Source organism: Salvelinus fontinalis, chromosome 1 (genome assembly GCF_029448725.1).
Source record: "Salvelinus fontinalis isolate EN_2023a chromosome 1, ASM2944872v1, whole genome shotgun sequence".
In the NCBI taxonomy this organism is placed as follows: domain Eukaryota; kingdom Metazoa; phylum Chordata; class Actinopteri; order Salmoniformes; family Salmonidae; genus Salvelinus; species Salvelinus fontinalis.
The window spans coordinates 17,273,846-17,290,982 of NC_074665.1; the positions used below are offsets into that span (position 1 = coordinate 17,273,846).

The 17,137-nt window shown below is 46.3% G+C and overlaps 1 protein-coding gene across 5 annotated transcripts in view; it reads left to right on the forward strand.

Moving 5' to 3' along the window:
- Positions 1 to 16,200, forward strand: part of LOC129824254 (protein transport protein Sec24C-like) — a 30,162-nt gene extending 13,962 nt beyond the window's left edge. For 3 of the 5 annotated variants that reach the window (XM_055883802.1, XM_055884051.1, XM_055883966.1), the window contains 14 exons: positions 2,123 to 2,362; positions 2,497 to 2,635; positions 2,720 to 2,835; positions 3,013 to 3,137; positions 5,701 to 5,892; positions 7,391 to 7,601; positions 7,756 to 7,926; positions 8,020 to 8,116; positions 8,206 to 8,490; positions 9,719 to 9,870; positions 14,177 to 14,356; positions 14,457 to 14,642; positions 14,736 to 14,825; positions 14,954 to 16,200. In XM_055883802.1, coding sequence (XP_055739777.1) covers positions 2,123 to 2,362; positions 2,497 to 2,635; positions 2,720 to 2,835; positions 3,013 to 3,137; positions 5,701 to 5,892; positions 7,391 to 7,601; positions 7,756 to 7,926; positions 8,020 to 8,116; positions 8,206 to 8,490; positions 9,719 to 9,870; positions 14,177 to 14,356; positions 14,457 to 14,642; positions 14,736 to 14,825; positions 14,954 to 15,094 — 2,325 coding nt within the window. In that variant the 3' untranslated portion in view covers positions 15,095 to 16,200. The remainder of the gene's footprint in view (positions 1 to 2,122; positions 2,363 to 2,496; positions 2,636 to 2,719; positions 2,836 to 3,012; positions 3,138 to 5,700; positions 5,893 to 7,390; positions 7,602 to 7,755; positions 7,927 to 8,019; positions 8,117 to 8,205; positions 8,491 to 9,718; positions 9,871 to 14,176; positions 14,357 to 14,456; positions 14,643 to 14,735; positions 14,826 to 14,953) is intronic. The other 2 variants (XM_055883888.1, XM_055884141.1) reach the window with 1 other exon arrangement.
- Positions 16,201 to 17,137: the final 937 nt, after the last annotated feature.

The window sequence follows — 17,137 nt, forward strand, 5'->3', positions numbered from 1 at the left end:
CGTGGCTGAGGTGCACCCATGACCAGCTCGGAAACCAGATTGCATAGCGGAGAAGGTACGGTGGGATTCGAAATGGACGGTTATCTGTTTGTTAACTTGGCTTTCGAAGACCTTCGAAAGGCAGGGTAGGATAGATATAGGTCTGTAGCTGTTTGGGTCTAGAGTGTCTCCCCCTTTGAAGAGGGGGATGACTGCGGCAGCTTTCCAATCTTTGGGAATCTCAGACAATACGAAAGAGAGGTTGAACAGGCTAGTAATAGTTGGTGCAACAATTTTGGTGGATAATTTTAGAAAGAGAGGGTCCAGATTGTTTAGCCAGGCTGATTTGTAGGGGTCCATATTTTGCGTCTCTTTCAGAACATCAGCTATCTGGGGGAGGCTTGATCAAGTTGCTAATGGTCTTTGTTAAAGAGCGGGATTTTCCCAGCCTTCCAGTCCTACTTTATTTATTTCTAACCTCCTAAATAGCGCAGACTGCACCAATTTTTATGCCCAGAGATTTTAGCAGTGGCATGGTTAAGCATGTTACCGCTCCACAATAGGCTGTGACTGCATAGGGTGCTAAATGTAACACGGGTCAATTCTATCATAACTTGATGTAAAACCCCACCTTATTTTCATCCATTTGAGTAGAAATTCGATTTTTAAAAAGTCGCCAGAAGTGAGCTTCTCAGTCCTAGATACCCCCCCACCCCCCTGTGACCTTTTCCTCCCCCACTGCTACATGTTTTTTTCCAGAGGAAACACTGCCCTGGCCCTCTGGAGCCCACCTTTGCCTCTGGCGGTAGACCGTGCTCACTGTGCTGATACCCCCCCCCACCACCACCACATCGCATGCCAGCCTGCAGTATCTCACTCACGACTCACCCACAATTCCTTGCATTGTGAAGTTTGTCCACGATCATTCTACATTTGTGTTACGCCCTACCTAGTGGTTTTGGTGTGTTGTGCACTGTACTCTACAGTGTTGCTGTGCCATTGTGTTAGTATTATGGGATTTAGGGCTGCACGATATGGGCAAAACATAGTATTGCAATTTGACTTGCTATATACAGTGCATTTGGAAAGTATTCAGACCCCTCGACTTTTTCCGCATTTTGTTATGTTACAGCCTTATTCTGAAATGGATTACTTTTTTAAAAACTTTTTTTTCATCAATCTTCACACTACCCCCATAATGACAATGTGAAAACAGGTTTAAAAAAATTAAAAAAATATTTACATAAGTATTTAGACCCTTTGCTATGAGACTCGAAATTGAGCTCAGGTGCATCCTGTTTCCATTGATCATCCTAGGTGTTTCTACAACTTGATTGGGGTCCACTTGTGGTAAATTCAATTGATTGGACATGATTTGGAAAGTCACGGACCTGTCTATATAGGGTACCATAGTTGACAGTATATGTCAGAGCAAAAACCAAGCCATGAGGTTGAATGAATTGTCCGTAGAGCTCCGAGACCGGATTGTGTCGAGGCACAGATCTGGGGAAGGGTACTAATTAATGTCTGCAGCATTGAAAGTCCCCAAGAACACAGTGGCCTCCATCATTCTTAAATGGAAGACGTTTGGAACCACCAAGACTCTTCCTAATCTGAGCAATCATGGGAGAAGAGCCTTGGTCAGGAAGGTGACCAAGAACACGATGGTCACTCTACCGATGTAAATGTGTTTCAGTTTTTTTATTCTAAAAACCTGTTTTTGCTTTGTCATTATTGATGGGAAAAAACGATTTAATCAATTTTAGAATGAGGCTTTAACGTAACTAAATGTGTATGCTTTCCGTATGCACTGTACATCAAAACACAAACTGTTTGAATCATAGACATGTAATAAATTGTATTAAGAATCCGCATCGTTCATGTTTGGACAGTCTGACAGCGTCTGTGCAGCTGCAAGCGTAGAGGGAGAGCGGCGTTTCAAATTACTGCTCCCGTTATAGGTCTCTTGCGATGTCAATATTGCGATTTCGACGTAAGTTAATTACGCAGCCCTATTATGGGATGGCATCACTGTTTTCAAACGTTTTTATTTTCTTACTCTCTCTCTGCATGTGTTTTCTTCTCTCCTCTATCGTATTGACGTTAGTGTGTCTGTAAAACTGCCGTTCTCTCTGTATTACAGATCCAGGTGATTGAGGACGACCGGGCCAACAAGAGCAGTGAGCCGTTCACCACGGGGGTCAAAGGTCAGACTCCGCCCCTTGTCACCACCAACTTCCAGGTGAAAGACCAGGGCAACGCCAGCCCGCGCTTCATCCGCTGTACAGCCTACAACATACCCTGCACGGCCGACATGGCCAAACAGTCCCAGGTCCCCCTGGCAGCCGTAATCAAACCTCTAGCCATGTTGCCCCCTGACGAGGTGAGACACGCACACCACACCGCTAACTCCTCTGGTTTTCTCATCACATTCACGCTCTCGTTTTATTGTTATGTTAACATTTCTCTGAGCATGAACTAGTCTTTAAGAATATTAACAACCCTGTTGTCTCTCAGACCCGTCCGTACATCGTGGACCATGGGGAGGCCGGTCCTATCCGCTGTAACCGCTGCAAGGCCTATATGTGTCCCTACATGCAGTTCATCGAGGGCGGACGCCGATTCCAGTGTGGCTTCTGCAGCTGCGTCACAGACGGTGCGTGTGTGGGAAGATATTGTGTTAGTGTGGTATCGTTATTGTAGGTTATAACACTATCTCTCTAAATATATCCATCCACAGTGCCTCCCCACTACTTTCAGCATCTGGACCACACAGGGAAGAGGGTGGACTGCTGCGACCGGCCAGAGCTCTCGCTGGGCAGCTACGAGTTTGTGGCAACCGTCGACTACTGCAAGGTAGGTGACTACTGTGTTTTTCTGAGAGACTGGAGGCCTGTAGCGTTGCTCCATTTGGACCAGAAGATTTTCTCAAAGAGCCAGATGAGAGGACCAAGCTGGGCACATACCAGAGATTCTCAAGATGTAATATGCTCAATATGTCTAGTCTAAATACTAAGTTCTTCTCACACTCAGAACAATAAGCTCCCCCAGCCCCCGTCGTTCATCTTTTTCATCGATGTGTCTTACAACGCCGTGAAGAGTGGCATGGTTAACATCGTCTGTCAGGAGCTCAAGACTCTACTGGACTACCTGCCCAGGTACACACACTCTGCCTGCCCAGGTACACACACACACACACTCTGCCTTCCCAGGTACACACACACTCTGCCTGCCCAGGTACACACACACTCTGCCTGCCCAGGTACACACACACTCTGCCTTCCCAGGTACACACACACTCTGCCTTCCCAGGTACACACACACACACACACTCTGCCTTCCCAGGTACACACACACTCTGCCTTCCCAGGTACACACACACTCTGCCTGCCCAGGTACACACACACTCTGCCTGCCCAGGTACACACACACACACTCTGCCTTCCCAGGTACACACACACTCTGCCTTCCCAGGTACACACACACTCTGCCTGCCCAGGTACACACACACTCTGCCTGCCCAGGTACACACACACTCTGCCTGCCCAGGTACACACACACTCTGCCTGCCCAGGTACACACACACTCTGCCTTCCCAGGTACACACACACTCTGCCTGCCCAGGTACACACACACACACACACTCTGCCTTCCCAGGTACACACACACTCTGCCTTCCCAGGTACACACACACTCTGCCTGCCCAGGTACACACACACTCTGCCTGCCCAGGTACACACACTCTGCCTGCCCAGGTACACACACACTCTGCCTGCCCAGGTACACACACTCTGCCTGCCCAGGTACACACACACTCTGCCTTCCCAGGTACACACACACTCTGCCTTCCCAGGTACACACACTCTGCCTTCCCAGGTACACACACTCTGCCTTCCCAGGTACACACACTCTGCCTTCCCAGGTACACACACTCTGCCTTCCCAGGTACACACACTCTGCCTTCCCAGGTACACACACTCTGCCTTCCCAGGTACACACACTCTGCCTTCCCAGGTACACACACTCTGCCTTCCCAGGTACACACACACACACACTCTGCCTGCCCAGGTACACACACACTCTGCCTGCCCAGGTACACACACACTCTGCCTGCCCAGGTACACACACTCTGCCTGCCCAGGTACACACACACACACACTCTGCCTTCCCAGGTACACACACACTCTGCCTTCCCAGGTACACACACACACACACACTCTGCCTTCCCAGGTACACACACACACACACTCTGCCTTCCCAGGTACACACACACTCTGCCTTCCCAGGTACACACACACTCTGCCTTCCCAGGTACACACACACTCTGCCTTCCCAGGTACACACACACTCTGCCTTCCCAGGTACACACACACTCTGCCTTCCCAGGTACACACACACTCTGCCTTCCCAGGTACACACACACTCTGCCTTCCCAGGTACACACACACTCTGCCTTCCCAGGTACACACACACTCTGCCTTCCCAGGTACACACACACTCTGCCTTCCCAGGTACACACACTCTGCCTTCCCAGGTACACACACACACACACTCTGCCTGCCCAGGTACACACACACTCTGCCTGCCCAGGTACACACACTCTGCCTGCCCAGGTACACACACACACACACTCTGCCTTCCCAGGTACACACACACTCTGCCTTCCCAGGTACACACACACACACACTCTGCCTTCCCAGGTACACACACACACACACTCTGCCTTCCCAGGTACACACACACTCTGCCTGCCCAGGTACACACACACACACACTCTGCCTTCCCAGGTACACACACACTCTGCCTTCCCAGGTACACACACACTCTGCCTTCCCAGGTACACACACACTCTGCCTTCCCAGGTACACACACACTCTGCCTTCCCAGGTACACACACACTCTGCCTTCCCAGGTACACACACACTCTGCCTTCCCAGGTACACACACTCTGCCTGCCCAGGTACACACACTCTGCCTGCCCAGGTACACACACACTCTGCCTGCCCAGGTACACACACACTCTGCCTGCCCAGGTACACACACACTCTGCCTGCCCAGGTACACACACACACACACTCTGCCTTCCCAGGTACACACACACTCTGCCTTCCCAGGTACACACACACACTCTGCCTGCCCAGGTACACACACACACACACTCTGCCTGCCCAGGTACACACACACACACACTCTGCCTTCCCAGGTACACACACACTCTGCCTTCCCAGGTACACACACACTCTGCCTTCCCAGGTACACACACACTCTGCCTGCCCAGGTACACACACACTCTGCCTGCCCAGGTACACACACACTCTGCCTGCCCAGGTACACACACACTCTGCCTGCCCAGGTACACACACACTCTGCCTGCCCAGGTACACACACTCTGCCTTCCCAGGTACACACACACTCTGCCTTCCCAGGTACACACACACTCTGCCTGCCCAGGTACACACACACACACACTCTGCCTTCCCAGGTACACACACACACACACTCTGCCTTCCCAGGTACACACACACTCTGCCTGCCCAGGTACACACACACTCTGCCTGCCCAGGTACACACACACACACACGCTGCCTGCCCAGGTACACACACACACACACGCTGCCTGCCCAGGTACACACACACACACGCTGCCTGCCCAGGTACACACACGCGCCCAGGTACACACACACCAGCTAATGAATGAAATGTTCTGTCTTGTCCCTCCAGGGAGAATCCAGAGGTAGACTCGGTGGTGCGTGTGGGTTTTGTGACCTACAACAAGGTGCTGCACTTCTACAACGTCAAGTCCAGCCTGGCCCAGCCCCAGATGATGGTCGTCAGTGACGTCAGTGACATGTTCCTCCCTCTGCTCGACGGCTTCCTGGTCAACGTCAACGACAGCCGGATGGTCATCGAGAGGTATGTACACACACACACACACACACACACACACACACACACACACACACACACACACACACACACACACACACACACACACACACACACACACACACACCAGATCTCCAGACTAACATTTCCACTGGTGCAGGTATGTTTTTCAGTTGGTGGCACCAGCCCTTGATTTGGTCACAGCTATTTTGTTCTTGCGCAATCACACGATAGAGAACATATGTAAATATAATAGGCATTTTCAAGGTGAGGAGAAGAGCAGACAATCGATGTCCATCTGGTCTAATACAAGTTGCAACAGGGAGACGCCTCCAGAACAGAAGCAGAGAAAATGTCTAACTCAGCTTCTCTAAGCATGTCCTTCTATTCTAATCTCACAGCACTGACGTTCTGTCAACACCAGCTGCTACAGAATACAGTAACAGTGTCCTCTGTCCTTGTACCTTCAGTCTGGCGTCAGTCACTATCAACAGATATGAGAATAATCCATAACATTCAGTATTAAGTCTAATTACCATCAACCCACACCCAATGAGTCCCAAATAGAGCACGGGAAATCCTGTCTATTACATAAAGGGAAAATATAAATATACTAACCATTTGTTAATTGCTCTTAACTGAATATGAACGTTGTTCATCTTAAATATTCTGAATCTAGTAATCATTTTATTCTAATAGACTACTGAGATGGCATTCAAGAAATAAGTTGTTTTCATCTAACAAGTTGGGATTGAAAATGTTTTTGTGTGCAACCTAATCCAGTGATTGTCATGAATTTCAGATTTACAAATAGACTATTTCTGTATTTACTGTTCAATGGAGATGACTTTGCCTACATCTTTGAATACTAATATCATGGGCTTCTTTTTGGGGGGCTAATTCACTACCTGGTTAAGTGGAAACTCCAAACACATGAGCTAGATTGCAAACTCTAAATATAAACCCAAAAACACGAGCTAGATCGCTAACTCAAAATATAATACCCACTGTTAGTATCCATAAGTTAATCTAGCAGTACATTTTATGCCCTAAAAATCTCCCCAATGATGCCGATTCAATGGCCGATGCGCTCCATAGACGGCAGCAGGCGCCCCTCCCACGGTAGGCAGCAGGCGCCCCTCCCACGGTAGGCAGCAGGCGCCCCTCCCACGGTAGGCAGCAGGCGCCCCTCCCACGGTAGGCAGCAGGCGCCCCTCCCACGGTAGGCAGCAGGCGCCCCTCCCACGGTAGGCAGCAAGCGCCCCTCCCACGGTAGGCAGCTGCAGGGCGTAAACTTTCATTACCGGAATCATGAGGATAATGTACTTTACTGATTGACGGGTTTTGATTGAGGTGACCATGTAGAAAAATTAAACACAGCCAAGTCAAAGGGTCGCAAAATGTCTAAATGGACCTAATATACAGACATTTATATCCATCACTTATATTACAGCAGAAGTCTCATCTGTCCAGGCTTCTCAACTGTTTCTGTTGCAGAGAATCATTGTGTGTGTGTGTGTGTCAGTTTGCTAGACCAGATTCCGGAGATGTTTGCAGACACCAGGGAGACTGAGACGGTGTTTGGACCAGTCATCCAGGCAGGACTGGAGGCACTGAAGGCTGCAGACTGTGCCGGGAAGCTGTTTTTGTTCCACTCCAGTCTGCCCATCGCTGAGGCTCCTGGGAAACTGAAGAACAGAGAGGACAAGAAACTGGTGGGAACAGACAAGGAGAAGGTACACACACACACACACACACACAAGGACAAGGTAAACTGATATGGCTACTCAGCGTGGCAGACACACAACACAGAGGGAGAATGTGTTCTCTCTGGTATTGGTTGGGCAGTTAATGACTCTGTCAATGTGTCTCGCTCCTCTTTCCCCCCAGTCTCTGTTCCAGCCCCAGTCTGGTTTCTATAGTAACCTGTCTAAGGAGTGTGTAGCACAGGGCTGCTGTGTGGACCTCTTCCTGTTCCCCAACCAGTACGTCGACGTGGCAACGCTCGGCGTGGTGCCCGTCTCCACTGGCGGCTCAGTCTACAAATACACTTACTTCCAGGTAAACACACATTTATACACACACTGGCGCTGATCCAAACCCCATCCACCCTTCTCCTGTTATCTGCCTTCACTCACTCTGTGTATGTGTCAGGCTGAGATGGACCGCGAGCGGTTCCTGAATGACCTGCGGCGAGACGTTCAGAAGCCGATGGGCTTTGACGCTGTCATGAGGGTCCGAACGAGCACAGGTAGGTGTTTCGCTCTCACACACACTTCACCTAGTGTTAAATAGTCTTGTTTTTCAGTGCCATCATAACCTCCTCCCTCTCTCCTCCAGGTATCAGAGCGACAGATTTCTTCGGCTCGTTCTTCATGAGTAACACGACAGACGTGGAGCTGGCAGGGCTGGACTGTGACAAGACTGTTACCGTGGAATTCCGCCATGACGACAAGCTCAGCGAGGACACGGGGGCACTCATGCAGTGTGCGGTGTTGTACACCAGCTGTAGTGGTCAGCGGCGTCTGAGGGTCCACAACATGGCGGTCAACTGCTGCTCCCAGCTCGCCGACCTCTACCGGAACTGTGAGACAGACACAATCATCAACTTCTTCTCCAAGTATGGTAAGAGTCACACGTTGTCTATCCAACTGTTCCCCTCTCTATACAGTGCCTTGAAAAAGTATTAATTCCCTTTGTGTTTTTCCTATTTTGTTGCATTACAACCTGTAATTTAAATGGATTTTATTTGGATTTCATGTAATGGACATACACAAAATAGGCCAAATTGGTGAAGTAAAATGGAAAATAAATAAATAAAAAAATAAAAAAACTCAAGTGCTGCCTGCAAATGTATTCACCCCCTTTGCTATGAAGCCCCTAAATAAGATCCGGTGCAACCAATTACCTTCACAAGTCACACAATTAGTTAAAGTCCACCTGTTCGCAATCTAAGTGTCACATGATATCAGTGTGTATATATACACCTGTTCTGAAAGGCCCAGAGTCTGCAATACCACTAAGCAAGGGGAACCACCAACCAAGTGGTACCATGAAGACCAAGGAGCTCTCAACAGGTCAGGGACAAAGTTGTGGAGAAGTACAGATCAGAGTTGGTTATAAAAAAATATCTGAAACTTTGAACATCCCACGGAGTGCCCTTAAATCCATTATTAAAAAATTGAAAGAATATGGCACCACAACAAACCTGCCAAGAGGGCCACCTACCAAAACTCACAGGTCAGGCAAGGATGGCATTAATCAGAGAGGCAACAAAGAGACCAAAGATAACCCTGAAAGGGCTGCAAAGCTCAACCTTGGAGATTGGCGTATCAGTCCATAGGACCACTTGAAGCCGTACACTCCACAGACATGGGCTTTACAGAAGAGTGGCCAGAAAAAAAGCCAATGCTTAAAGAAAAAAATAAGCAAACCAGTTTGGTGTTCGCCAAAAGGCATGTTTGAGACTCCCCAAACATATGGAAGAAGGTACTCTGGTCAGATTTTTGGCCCTCAAGGAAAACGCTATGTCTGGCGCAAATCCAACGCCTCTCATCCCCACAGTGAAACATGGTGGTGGCAGCATCATGCTGTGGGAATGTTTTGCATTGGCAGGGACTGGGAAACTGGTCAGAATTGAAGGAATACTTTCGCAAGCCACTGTATGTTAGTGAAATAGTTAACTATGTTTCTGGGTTACGTTACTAAGAGAGCATGTATAAAGAACAGCAAGGGTTCACTCAACAAACAACCAATTCTACTTCAGATGCGTTATAGCAGTCTGATCAGTAGGATTTAAACTTCATGTCTGGAAATGGATACCAATATGCTTTTTCTCTCTCTGTGTGTGTAGCGTACCGCAGCCTATTGAACACCCCCACCAAGACGGTGAGAGACACCTTGGTGAACCAGTGTGCCCAGATTCTGGCCTGCTACCGCAAGAACTGTGCCAGCCCCTCGTCTGCCGGACAGGTCAGTCACTCACACAGCCCCCCTCTTGGACAGGTCAGTGACACACGCATGATACACAGACACTCACCCGCACACTAAATGCTCACCCCAACACCACGCACACACACACACAAATCCCCCACACACATAAATCCCCCACACACACAACAACTTATACACACACACTCAGGGGCGTCGTGCGCCCATTATTTTAGAGGGGGCACAATGTACGTGAGAAAGGCGTTACCACCTGACCTGAAGTTGGATACATTTGCATTTTTCCATCACCTGAAACAGCTTTTTCCTGCAATTTACAGCCACAATCATTGTGCCTAGATCTATGTCAAAATGTCTATTTTCCTGCTTATGTGTCCTAACATACCTCTTTACTTGTTCAATTGTCATTTTAATGGGGGTGTCATTCTGACTGTTGTCAATCACACATCTAAATGTACGGCACTAACCTGCCTAGGATAATACATCCACGTTACAACACAGTACATGGGATCATAACGCACATTATAAAACGGGTTGTTTGGATCCTGGATGCTGATTGGACGAGGAGCATTCCAAGCCGTTCTGTATTGGCCGTCACAAACACACTTATGCCTGCTAACCGTTCCATCTGAATGATCACTGCGCCTTCGTCAGAATGTCATGTTCCTGTTGCTGTCCCAATCAACTCTTGTATAGTTCTCAACTCGCCGTTATTTCCCCTTGCTTCCAGCCTAGCATTTAGTTTGGTACAGCGGGGGTTAATATAAGCCTCACTGTCTGCCTGTCTGAAAACAATGTTTCACTTTAGAATGTTGATCTGTGTCCTACCATACGTAGAGTGAACGGTCACCAGACGAAACTTTTACTGAGCCAGTCGAAATCACGCATCAACGTCATTGTCATGGACATATCCACGTTAAATGTCAATAGGAAAATGCAGCCAGTGTACTGTCATTCTAGGTCCAATGTTTGACGTGACTGAGTTAGCTGATGTTGGCTAGCTAGCTAGCAAGTGACAAGAATGTCATAGAAACCATTTTCTTTAGAATGGACGACCAGTCCTTTTGCATAGCAACTAAGGAAAAAGAATTAACGACTGGGTCGTGTCTGTAGCAACATGACCAAAAGACTGTTAGCCGTTGATGTCGTTCTTTAGTAACACACACCCCAAAGCAAATCAGGAGGAGGAAGACAGGTTATTCAAATAGGACAAAACATGCTTGGAAGTAGATGGCCATTCTCCCCTGTCCACAGTGGTTCTCTCCTGTGATTCTCTCCTCAGAACAAAGGGACAGGATATACTTTATAACCCAGCCCTAGCCTGTGGCTGACCAATTAGAATTCCTTGCAATAAAACTGGGCCAATGGCCCAATAACAAGTATCCTATTTCAGATAGAACGTATTAACAATTTGGACCAATAAGAACGTGCCACAAGTAGCTGTAAGTTCAGGACTGACATTATGTTGACCTGAAAAACACTATTTCCATTGATTATTAGAACTCCATTGACCTCGTGTCCTCTGCGTTGTGTATTCCTCTTCAAAATATTCTTACACGACTATCTTCTGATGAAAGAATGAAGTTCTATGAATTTCCTTATCAAAATAACGTCTTAATGAAAATATGTAATTTATTGTTATTTTAATATGTTGGCAGCAGTTTTATAAAAACAATAAGGGACCCAAGGCAGTGCCTCTGCTATCTCGCCGGGCCGAACAACGCCATTTACCTCTGACTGTATTCATGATACAGCACTGCCTCGTGTGCCTTAATAGCTTAATCATCAACACAGGCACGTATCGTAAGGTGCCAGATTACAGTTAAACTATGTATTTTTCTGCATATGTAAGCATACAGTACCGTCAAAGTATTCATGCACCTTGACTTATTCCACATTTTGTTACAGCCTGAATTCAAAATGTATTAAATCATTTTTCGCAACCATCTACACGCAATACCCCATAATGACAGTGAAAAAATGTGTTTAGGCATTTGAGCAAATAATTGATAATGAAATACAGAAGTCTAATTTAAATAAGTTCACCCCCACTGAGTCAATACTTTGTAGAAGCACCTTTGGCGGAGTTTACAGCTGTGAGTCTTTCTGGGTAAGTCTCTGAGCTTTTCACACCTGGATTGTACAATATCTGCCTATTTATTATTTTCTAAATTCTTCAAGCTCTGTCAAATTGGTTGTTGATCATTGCCAGACAACCGTTTTCAGGTCTTGCCATAGATTTAAGTCAACTGTAACTCGGCCACTCAGGAACATTCAGTCATCTTGGTAAGCAACCCGTGTGGATTTGCCCTTGTGTTTTAAGTTATTGTCCTGCTGAAAAGTGAATTAATCTCCCAGTGTCTGGTGGAAAGCAGACTGAACCAGATTTTCCTCTAGGATTTATGCCTGTGTTTAGCTCTTATGTTTCTTTTAATCCTGAAAAACTAACTCCTCATTCCTTAACGATTACAAGCATTCCCATAGCATGATGCAGCCACGACTATGCTTGAACATGTAGAGAGTGGTACTCAGTAATATATTGGATTTGCCCCAAACATAACACTTTCTACTCAAGAGAAAAAGTTAACAGGATGCATGTTTATGAATATTTTTCTTGTAACTGATATGAGACCTACACGTCGTTCAGATCGGTGATAGATTGACGTATAATAGAGCCATGTTGTGAAGGAGCTGGTCCCAATGCATGACGTTGTATCTTTACCTTGTTATATACTGAGTTTATGAACTCAGTATATCACTCTTGTCAATTACTTTAAAATTCTGGAGTAACTAGAATGTTCTTGATCAATCCTCAGTTTTCTCCTATCACAGCCATTGAACTCTGAAACTGTTTTAAACATTGAGCGGTTTCCTTCATCTCCAGCAACTGAGTTAGAAAAGACACCTGTATCTTTGTAGTGACCGGGTGTATTGGTAACCATCCAAAGTGTAATGAATTACTTCACCCAGCTCAAATGGATATTCGTTGTCTGCTTTTTTATTTTTACCCATCTACCAATAGGGCTACCATCTACCAATAGGCATTGTAAGACCTCCCTAGTATGTGGTTACATATGTGTCTGAAATTCACTGCTCGACTGAGGGACTTTATATACTGAACACAAATATAAAAGCAACATGTAAAGTGTTAGTCCCGTGTTTCATGAAATAAAATATCCCAGAAATGTTCCACAAAAAGCTTATTTATCAAATTTGTGCACAATTTTCTTTTACATTTCTACTTTACAGAGATAATCCATCCACCTAACAGGTGTGCCATATCGAGAAGCTGATTAAACAGCATGATCATTATGCAAATGCACCTTGTGCTGGGGACAATAAGGCCACTCTAAAATGTGCAGTTCTGTCACACAACACAATGCCACAGATGTCTCAAGTTTTGAGGGAGTGTGCATTTGACATGCTGGTTGCAGGAATGTCCACCAGAACTGTTGCCACACCGCCTCCAACGTTGTTTTAGAGAATTTGTCAGTACGACCAACCGGCCTCAACCGCAGACCACGTGTAACCACGCAAGCCCAGGACCTCCACATCCGGCTTCTTCACCTGCGGGATTGTCTGAGACCAGCCACCCAGACAGCTGATGAAACATGAGTTTTTCTGTCTAATAAAGCCCTTGAGTTTTTCCTCACATTCTGATTGGGGGGGCCGGGTGCCCCAGTGGGTGGGCCTATGCCCTCCACAGGCTGCGCCCCTGCCCAGTAATGTGAAATTCATAGATTAGGGCCTAATTAATTTATTTCAATTGACTGATTCCCTAATTTAAACTGTAACTCAGTAAAATCTTTGAAATTGTTGCGTCTTGTGTTTTATATTTTTGTTCAGTATAGATAATTCTGTGTGGGGTACAGAGAAAATCAAAAATCATGTGGAACCCTATTGTGGCAAATCTCAATTTAATCCATTTTAAATTCAGGTTGTAACACAATAAAATGTGTAAAGTCACGTGGTGTGAATACTTTCTGAAGGGTACTGTATATCAAATTAATTTACTAACATACCTCCTGAGAGTCCTTCCATCACCAGCAGCTAAAATCAAATGAAATGCTTTGTGTGTCATTCTCTACACTCTTTTTCCTCCACTGACAATACGGTCTGCACAGTCTCCGTGGTGCACTCACTTGAGGGTTGGGTTGCTTTTTGTCTGGTCCAGTCAGTGTGCCCCCTGTGCAAAATACCACTGACAGAACTTTTTATAAATAATTCTGATAAAACATGAGCTTAAAAACAAAGTTTAGTAATTAATTTACCATCTGTAAATGTTCTAAGACAAATCTGAGTGGGGCATGATGCTGCTACACACACTCATACCCTTTCCCCTCTGTCCTCTCTCCTCCTGTAGCTGATCCTACCAGAGTGTATGAAGCTGCTGCCGGTCTATTTGAACTGTGTGTTGAAGAGCGACGTGCTGCAACCGGGAGCTGACGTCTCAGTAGACGACAGAGCCTACCTGAGACAGCTGCTCAGCTGTATGGACGTATCAGAGAGCCACGTCTTCTTCTATCCCCGCCTCCTTCCCCTGGTGAGACACACGCTGCTCGCATGACAAAGCATGAGAAAACATGTAAGACCATATTACATCAATGTTAAATCGTATATTAATAAATCTCTTTCCGTCCCAGGTTAAGTTGGATGGAGGGTCGTTGCCAATGGCAGTGCGTAACTCGGAGGAGCGCCTGTCAAAGGGTGGAGTCTACCTCCTGGAGACAGGGCTCTACCTCTTCCTGTGGGTGGGAGCCAATGCCCAGCAGGAGCTGCTCAGCAACATCTTCGGCACTCCCACCTTCAGCCAGATAGACCCCAACATGGTGAGACACACACACCTCAACTTCATACAAATCATCTTCCTGCCTCTAAGAATGTGTGTGTTAGCAATCTCCTAAATGTGTGTTGCGTTCCAGACGAGTCTGCCAGAGCTGGACAACCCGTTCTCCCAGAGACTCAGAGAGATAATCGTCTCCTTCAGATCACAACGATCACGATACATGAAGGTCACTTCACTACCTCTCTTGCTCTCTCTCTCGTTCTTTGTCTGTATCTTTTCATCTCTATATTTCTCTGTGTTGTAGTTAGAGTATACTGTGTGTTTGTGTTAACATCTCTCTCTGCATGTCTCTAGTTGATGGTGGTGAAGCAGGAGGACAAGGCGGAGCTAATCTTTAAACACTTCCTGTGTGAGGACAAAAGCGCCAGCGGAGGAGCTTCCTACGTCGACTTCCTGTGTCACATGCACAAGGAAATCCGCCAGCTGCTCAGCTAGGACCCTTGACCTCTGATTCTTCAACCCTGACCCTGTCGCCCCTCAGAAGCGCTTTCTTTTATTTACCTAATAAACTGAACCCCTCTCCCTCTGTCAGCGAGAGGCCAGAGACATTTACACAGCCTCATGGCAGATTCCATGTGTCATCATATGACTCTAAACTATTCCAAACGTCAAGCTCTAAAATAACTGAAGCTAATCCACTGGCCAACGGAGGAGGTAGAGAGTGTGTGTGTGTTTGTGTGTGTGAGGGAGAGCACTGCTGTTGATTTGTACTAGGTGTTCTGTCTAGCACTGAAGCCCGTTGTAGCTGTACCCCCTCCCCCCCCCCGGCCCGTGGTAGAAACACCCAGTAGAACTAAGGAAGATGACACAAACTAGACAGAAATAAATGCTGTTTTCCATCTCTATAATAATTTTTCTATTTGTCTTTATTCTCCCTCCTGTATATTGTGTGTGTGCTCCTCTGTGACTTTTAGAAACACTACTAAGGCAATAGGAGAGAGGGCAGGAGTATATAGAGATACACTGTGGTGATAGAGGTTCATCTACCAATTGAAATGTCTATGCATTGAATCATCCAGACAGATGAGGGGTTTGAACTTTCACCTCTGACACCCTCACAGGGTCAACCAGCGTTGGGTCCCACTTTGACTCGCACAGGCACACAGTACAGACGATTTGGTGGAGGTGTGTGTGTGTCATGTTGTCTTTACTAACGTGTGCATCTGATAAGAGACCATTCTGACACAATGATTCCTGTTCCCTGTGTGTCTTCCTGGCTGTATTTGTCCTATCTGTGAAGGGAGGGAGTTACTGGCGGTGCTTCTCAATATTGAGGTCAGTCAGAGAATAACGGAGTCATGTTCAGGAGGTACGAGACTGGAGAAACTATTTGAAACAAGGAAGTACGTTATTTAAATTTTTTCCCGTAGCAGAATGTTTTGCTATGTTGTCCCTTGCTGAACACGACCCTATGCTCCAAATACAGCTGTGTCTCTGAGTTGTCACCCTCAGGACTGTCTGCTGTAGCACCTCAGTTCAGATTTACATATATATATAACCTGCGTATATAACCTGTACAGAATTAAATCCTCCATTTTAAACACCTGTCTCAAATGCTGTGGTTTGTTAGTCCAAATCAGTCGCTGCCCCTCTCTCTCACACACACACACACACGCTTGGTTCAAAAGCACTCCTGCTTTTTACTTCTATCGCAGGGGGGATGGGGGGGTGTTTCTGAAGGCAGAGGGATCCGCTCATAGGTACACAGAATAATTTTCATTTCTGATTTTGCGTTTATTTTCTTGTCTTTACCACTGATTTTGTGTTTGTTACCAACGTACTCCAACCCGTCTCTGTTGAATGGCCCTTTCTGACTGAGATTTTAAGTTTCACTTTTCTTTGGTTTTGTATTTGTCATTTCTTCCTGGACTCCTTAATAAAGCTATTGTTGAATCACAATGCCATGTTCCTCCCATCCCTGTACTTATTGGCTTGTTGGTACTATGATTACAGTAGACTAGACGCGTCAGCATGCTTCCCAGCTTAAACATTTCGGGAAAGTTTGCATATATTAGGGTAACGTTTTGGACTAGGGTAATGCTTTTTTTGTGCAGTTCGGGCACCATTTGTTTTTCTTGAGACAAGTTCAATTCGTTAGCCGAATACGCCCCTTCGTCGGTGATTGGTCAACAGTAGGGATTCATCAGTCTCAGAGACTTGTTTTCATGCACATCTTTTCATTGAGAAATACTGCACCAAACATCTTAGATGTACAATTTTGCGTGACTAGATTTCCTCTGCAAAATGTTAAAATGAATGACAGATTTTCTGTTTTACACTGAAAAAGAATATAAACCCAACATATGAAGTGTTGGTCCCATGTTTCATGAGCTAAAATAAAAGATCACAGAAATGTTCCGTATGCACAAAAGCTTATTTCTCTCACAATTAGCTAACAGGGTTAGGGTTAGCTAACATGCTAAGTATTCCAAAATAGGTAAAAAGTAGTAAGTAGTTGCTATAATGCGGAAGTTGTCC